This window comes from Neurospora tetrasperma (genome assembly GCF_000213175.1).
Source record: "Neurospora tetrasperma FGSC 2508 unplaced genomic scaffold NEUTE1scaffold_12, whole genome shotgun sequence".
In the NCBI taxonomy this organism is placed as follows: Eukaryota; Fungi; Ascomycota; class Sordariomycetes; order Sordariales; family Sordariaceae; genus Neurospora; species Neurospora tetrasperma.
In genome coordinates this window covers 1-6,835 of record NW_009799110.1, presented here as the reverse complement: position 1 = coordinate 6,835, position 6,835 = coordinate 1, and the positions used below count along the sequence as shown (strand labels likewise).

Sequence of the window (6,835 nt, the reverse complement as noted above, 5' to 3'; positions counted from 1 at the left end):
GGGGGGGGGCGTTTTGCCGCAACTCCACTAACCGTCTCGTTCCGTTCAAATAGCACGACTCGTCCACCCTTATCACCAGTCGCCAAGTAGTTTCCGGTGTGGTCAAATTCTACCGTGGAGATGATATCGGCTGGTAAAGGCGGGTCAGTATGGCTGAGGGTATTGATGACGTGAGGAGGGGCATTGACGGGCTCCTGGTCGAGGGACCCGTCGTGGGAGGAGGGGTGGGTCGTACCTTCGGTGATGTCCTCAACATCTCCCTTGTCGCCGAAGCATCTATGACAAGATCTCAGTACGATGAAGTGGGGCAAACGCAGGAAAACGAGGCGACGTCTCGTGTAAAGAAGAGCGTTGACGGAGAAAGGCGTAGGTCAACGTGGAGCGGAGATCGGATCCAGCCGCGGGCGCGGGTACGGGCACAGGGACAGGCACGAGCGCAATCGCACAGAGACGGACGCTCGCGAGGCAGAAGTCGATGGGGATGGATAACAAGACGGAGGGTCAAGGAGGAGTTCGACTTACTGGGTAAACTTCCATGTCGGAGAGTTGGTATCTGTTTCCACCATCTTCAACAATTCCCGGGGCCGTGGGCGATGAGATCCCCACCTCTACCAGATATGGGACAAGGGCGACGAGCGGACGGAGGGACAGACGGGCAACGACGGCAAGGGACGACGTTCTCAAGGGCGATGATGGACAAGAAGAGATTTCACGAGCTCGAGGCGCGAAATCAAGGGATGGCGGAGAGACGGGAGTGGGAGATCTGGAGAGAGGTGCCCAACAGAGACCGGGTTAAAACACGTGGGTGCGCTATGGATGTTGTTGCAGGGAGCATATGTATGGATGAAGGTAAGGGTCGGTCGGGTAGGGAAAGACGGGAGGAGGGCAATAAGCAAACTTGGTAGGTGTTGAGGTAAGGTATGTAATGTACCTGGCTGGTGGGCGGTCGGGTGTGGTGGAAGCAGAGCCCGACCCGAGTGGTAGTAAGGTACGTAGGGCGACGAAAGGGAAGCAGACGGAGGTACGCCGGTAGCGCGGCGAGGTACCTACCTAGGTAGCTGGGCGGAGGAGGACCTGATGGGGCCCGGGATGGAGGGTGTGAGGCTCAACGGCCAGACGTAAAACTAAGTAGTAGTGCAGCGAAGCGATTGAGGTGCGAACCTGAACCCAACTGAGAGAGTGTTTTTTGCCGCAGCGACGAGACCTGGACAACTGAAGACTGTGGGCGCCGACCGAGCGATAATCTGTCGTTGCTTCCTGGGAGCTGACTACCTCTACCTCTGGACGTGGGCCGGTTTCCTGTTCGTGCTGCAGGTGCGCAAAGCCAAGTGAAGATGCGGGGTACGTCAAGCCGAGTGCTGTATGCGGATATGGCGTAAAGTGTTGTTGGTGAAGGGTCAGGCTGTTACCTTTGCAAGATTGAGCAAAAGACGGATGGTGGATGGAGATGGAGATAGATGGGCCGAGATGTGGGAAGGAGCAAGCAAGGACGCCCTCATCCTGCCAGGGAGTTAAGCTTTGGCGATTGAAGGGAATGACGAGCTAGTTAGTTAGCGAGGTACGGAGTGGGCACGGGGTGGATGGGCGGGTGATGAGGTACCCTTTACTACCTGCTAGGTAGGTACGTATGGTGGTAAGGTTGGCCCCTCCCTCCTCAACACAGGGGCATGGGGGCCCGTCAGCCCGTGCCCTCCATGCTCGCCGCCCGTACTGTAGGTTCAGTTCTCAGTCATCCCCTGCGCCCAGGCCTGCTCGGTGGTGAATGGAAGATCTCGTCCAATAGGGCCGAGCAGCTTCCACCAGTGAGCAATTGCGGGGTCCTTTTCATCCCGGGCGGCGACGAGATGGCATCTGCCATGTACAACTACGAGGTAGCGAGGCTCGTAGGTATATACCTACCTAGTATCAACCTCTGCGCTAGGTATTGGGTGATGGTATACGGGCATCTACACCGGAAAGGCACACTCGCTTTGGTAGCTATTGAACTTGGACGTATGCTATGGATCAAGAGCGCACTTTGAGTTGACCGCATACGCCTTGAACAGCTCATAGCAAAGTGTGGTTATGACCCGGCCTCAGAGCAGCGCTGAAGTCCGTCTCTGGATCCCATGATGGCATCATGGCTTTATTGTGCCCATGGCATGTGTTGGCGTGTGGTCCCGTCGCTTTGTTCATCATCTCTTGAGCCTTGCCATCCAATCGAACGGCCCTCACGGGTGCAGCACCGCTGCAGCTCTTTCAGCTTCCGTCTTTTGTTTACAGGTACATATTCCATCAGACATGCCCGGACTGACTGGTTCGCGACTGGACGGAAAAGTTTGGCGGGTCTGATATCCCTGTTACATGATAGATGTCATTTAATTTGAGGAGTCTAAACTCCCCCGACGCTGCTGTAGCCTCACGGCCATGTCGAAACGCACATGCTGCATGAATCACCCAAAAAAGCACGTGTAATGTACTGGCCCGCCTTGAAAGTTCGGGGCCTAGGTCTGACGTTGCGGATCTGCCGGGGAGCCGGGACTATATAAGTTACATGATATCCACCCTCCCCCGGTCCGCATCATTGCTCGGACCTGGCCACGGCATCCTTCGTCTTCTTGGACTTTTGACAGGTCATAGGGCCCCCACATATTGATGTTGGGCAGCACGTTGCCGGTCCTTGATTTCTTTCCATCTCTTCCTTCTTATTGTCATCTCGTTGGTACGGCTCTTATAACTCGACTCTCCCGCTTACACATCGATCTCGGCCCATCACTAGATTTATATGCACTCACCAATCTCATTGTAAGATTGAAGATGGAGCCAATGCCTGAAAAGGCCAAGGGTAAAGGAAAGGATGTTGGGACGCCGGAGGAATCAGCTGGTGCCGGTGATATAGGCCACAATGGGCAGACCGGGGGCGGGGACGATCTGCTTGCCCGCATCGCCAAGTCAGCAACATCACTGCCTTCAGCTTTATTCTCCAAAGGTAACATGGCCGGCGCAGTTTCGGGACTAGGCAACGGCGAGAAGGGAGGAGGATCACGATCGGCGGCAGCGGTGGCAAGGGCTACGGAAAATCTCGAGCGCGTGGGTGAGAGTTCTGCCCCGCTTCATTCTGCCTCTCATGGCGGCGAGACCATCAGGTCAGCCCAGATTCAGGGACATGTTGCGATGCAAGAGGCTTCTTTCGCCGCCTTTCTTGACACCACCGAGCCTCTTACGGCGCCCGAAGGAGCAGGCGTATTGGAAGGGGCGTGGAATATGAGAGGCAATGTTCCGAGTTCGACAGTACCAGCAACAAACAACCAATGGACTCATTCTTTTCCGGCATCCACTGTCGCCGAACAGGAAGCGCGCGATGGCCAGGAAGTTGTAGCATTGCTCCGGGGTGATCTGGATCTGGATGCGGAGCTCGCAGGGCCGGAGGAGAATACAATATTGCCCGATGACATGGCCAGCTTGCGCAAGGCTTTATTCGGGAACGACGATCTCGGCAGCAGCTCATCACCTATTGCGTGGGATCATGCGCATGCGCTCAACTTCATCCCACTTTCCCTGCTGGGGTTCGACAGTGTTTCGACGGCGCCAAGCACGAGAGATTTGTTGGGTACGGCCGACGTGACTGAGGGCTGGGAGACATGGATTGATCAGTGGTCTCGCGTGTTAACCGGCTATCACGACGAGATTTGGGGTGACCTGGGCGCACTGGTGGAGGAAGCGAAGAAGGAGGTAAAACAGCTAGAAGAAGTCAAGCCGGGCGAAAGACCACCGGAGCCAACAGCTCTCTTGCGGCTTCGCGCCATCCTCGGACATTTGCGGGGAGCATAGCGAGGCTCGGCGGCATCCGGACAATAGTTACGACCCCGTTCAACAGTAGTCCCAGCTCAGCGGCCACGGGCACGTGGATTGTGTGTTTTCGCACGGGCACTGAAATGACTGAAGCTCGGTCGTGTACTCGCCATCTCGGCTGCTGGGAGTTGAAGTAGTCGGCATCACGGAGAAGAACAGCAAGCATCATAACTTGAGGTTCATAAGGGATGCTGCACTCCCGATCGCTGCTGCAAAAACCTCTCGAAGCCTTTTGCTAATTAGCATGGGTGACAGGCAGGTCATGGGTTGTATCATGGACTGTATGTATCTTACACACCTGCTGGGCTACCCCGTGTTGTATGTGCTGTGGTAGCGGTGCTAGATTGCTGAGCTGATGCGGCCAACAAATGACATCACTGAACGTTACACAGGCGGTGGAGGGAGATGGTGAAGCTATCGTCTACATACTGCATTGTAGATCAATAATTCTAGGCACCCTATTACACACACCAGAGAATGAATGCCTCTCAAAAAGGAAGATGTTGTTATCCAATACCTGAGGGCTTACTTCTGGGGCAGACAGTGCACACTCAATGTCATATTTCCACCCTCGTATCATATCTTTGCGCAATCCTTGCTCACTTCAATCGGTGGGAGGAAGGTTAGCTTACACAATCGTATAGCATGTATCAAAGACACAGCATTGATCAACATCGTCCTACTACAATTAAATACTTTTTTTTTTTTTTTTTTTTTTTTTTTTTTCCAAAATGGCAGTGGATACTAACTCGTGGTTTCTTTGACGAAATCTACCCGAGCGATCCCAAACGCGTATGAAGACGCATTGAATGTATTGACGAGATGTAATATGACATGTTTAGTAGTCGGAATGGGCATATTCAGGCGGAAGCAGACTTCGATCATGGAACGCGATGTACATAGGAAAACGCTTGGGGAAGTTGACCCGAGATCTCGAGCTAGCAAACAAGCCAGTAATGAATGGACTGTAGATCCTTTACTTAGTTAGCAGCATGATATTCTTTACGGTTTTCGGTGACGGGAGACGGGATTCCGGCCGGTCTTGCAAGCATCAACAAGCAGCGCGCTTGCTCGCAGCTGAGATGTGCCAGCGCAACCAGCAGTCAGCCCGCCGCGGTGGTGGGCTCGCCAAGTCCTTATCACGCCGTACCAACCACGATTTCCAGCCTCCCGGGTTCCATGAATGAGCAGGGTTGCATCTCGGTTTTGCATATACACAGGTTTCCCACCTGGATGCTTCCGTCTGGAACTCAATTACACTCTTCCTCACAACTTCAGTGAGTTGCTGATGCTGACCGACTTCGTACCTACGGAAGCCTCCGTCATCGAGTAAGAGTCGCAGAGACCGGACGGGCTGACAGCACGCTCATCTCCAGCTCAGGTCTTATTGAGCCCTTTCGAACCACATTCCTCTTACCAACTTCATTTGGTCCAACTTCGGAGCATAGAGACGGGATTTGCCGCCATGGGTAATCAGCAATTGCATTCCCGTTTTGGGACAACATGGCAAGCCTTTGTGCTTTCCTTCCTGGTCTTCTGGTTATCGCAGTCGCCCATCGTCCACGCGCAACAGCCATTCATGCCGGTTGAAACAGCGAGGGCGCTCAGCGGCAGCACACTCGAAGGCAACGTCCTGGAAAAACGGCAGGGATGCATCTCCAACTTCTTCAGCTGCTCGGGAGTAGGAGCTGCTTTCAGCGACGTATGTTGCCAGTACGGCTACACCTGCGCGCTTGATCAGAACAACCAACCGGCTTGCTGTCCAGTAAAGTGTGTAAACGACAATAGTTATATTGTTGTCATAGGAGAAGCTCACTAACACCTCCCACCAGCGCCATCTGCACCGGCACCGCCCCAGCCGGCGTCGCCGCCCCCAGCCCAACCGCGCCGGTTTCCTTCGTCGCCAACCCTTACTTTTCCTTCCCCTACGTCGCCACATACTTCCCGGATGCCGAGCAATGCTCTTCAGCCGTCAGCCAATGCAGCGCCAACTACGTTGCCTGCAGCGACAAGCTGGACGGGCTAGGCGGTCAGTACGGTGTCACCATTGTGGTGCCCGGCGGCGCGGGAACGACCGTGGGCGTTAATGTCGGGACCACGGTCGGGCTTGAGAGTGCTTCTAGGATTTGTAAGTCCCATTCACCTCCTTCCCTGGACCTCGAACACTGTGGTGATGAATCGGACATTTCGCTGACTGTTTTTGTTCATCCTTCCTTGCAGGCAGCAGCTTGTCAAGCGTTGCTTGCCACGGTCTGGAGAACAATATGTGCTCTATGACCGCCACAACCGCCAGCGGCTTCTACTTTGGCACGGGTGCCCCTAACAGGGCATCCTCGCGCAGAGGCTTCACCGGCCTTCTTGTCGCTGCTGGTGTGGTGGCGACGGTGTCGGCTCTTCTCTGATTCTGCGCTCTTTGGAGGGGCGCTAACCCCTAGCAGTATTGCGCAAATCGGTGACGGACACTTGAGTGGAAAGTAACGAATGGAGTGATCAGAAGTGTGAAGGCCGGAATTTCTCCTTCCCTTTGCGAGTGATGATGTCAACGAAGCCATGAAGAATATCTCGAAGCCATAGGATTATTCTGTCTTGATCTGCACGTATGCAATTATGATCAATAACGTTTCGAATATATAAACGATTCGCAAAATTGACGGGGCATGGAGAAGGCTGTTGGAGACATTGATTGAAAACCAAGCAGAAAAGGGTCACAAAAACGAGTGCAGTGAAGTCACGTCAAGACGGAAATTGAGCGCCCAAAATATACATCGCAATGCATGAAGCCAAAGCAAACCCGTCGCACAGAAACAATAAAAAAAAAAAAAACACATCTCTTCATGTACTCTGTCACATAGCAACTTTGTTAGTCGCTTGTATACGCCATCGCTAAACTCTCAGAACCATAAAGCTATATAACCGTTTTTTGATAACCATTTCAGCTGAGAGCGAAAAGGGCAGTGGAAAGCCACAAAAAAAAAAAAAAGGGGGGGGGGGGGGGGGGGGGGGG

The 6,835-nt window shown here is 53.8% G+C and overlaps 3 protein-coding genes across 3 annotated transcripts; 2 read left to right on the top strand and 1 right to left on the bottom strand.

Moving 5' to 3' along the window:
• Window positions 1-247: 247 nt before the first annotated feature.
• Window positions 248-835, bottom strand: NEUTE1DRAFT_69940 (uncharacterized protein; the record flags this gene model as incomplete). Its single annotated transcript, XM_009856540.1, has 2 exons — window positions 248-276; window positions 523-835. A coding segment is annotated over one exon (155 nt), but the record flags the coding sequence as incomplete, so codon positions are not given.
• A 1,961-nt stretch (window positions 836-2,796) lies between these two features.
• On the top strand, window positions 2,797-3,810 carry NEUTE1DRAFT_149109 (uncharacterized protein; the record flags this gene model as incomplete). Its single annotated transcript, XM_009856539.1, has 1 exon — window positions 2,797-3,810. One exon carries the CDS (start codon window positions 2,797-2,799, stop codon window positions 3,808-3,810), a length of 1,014 nt encoding a protein of 337 aa, XP_009854841.1.
• Window positions 3,811-5,109: 1,299 nt separating this feature from the next.
• On the top strand, window positions 5,110-6,361 carry NEUTE1DRAFT_88612 (uncharacterized protein; the record flags this gene model as incomplete). The annotated part of the gene is made up of 3 exons (XM_009856538.1): window positions 5,110-5,601; window positions 5,664-5,959; window positions 6,052-6,361. The coding sequence occupies 3 exons, from the start codon at window positions 5,297-5,299 to the stop codon at window positions 6,231-6,233; spliced, it is 783 nt and encodes a 260-aa protein (XP_009854840.1).
• Between the last annotated feature and the right edge of the window lie 474 nt (window positions 6,362-6,835).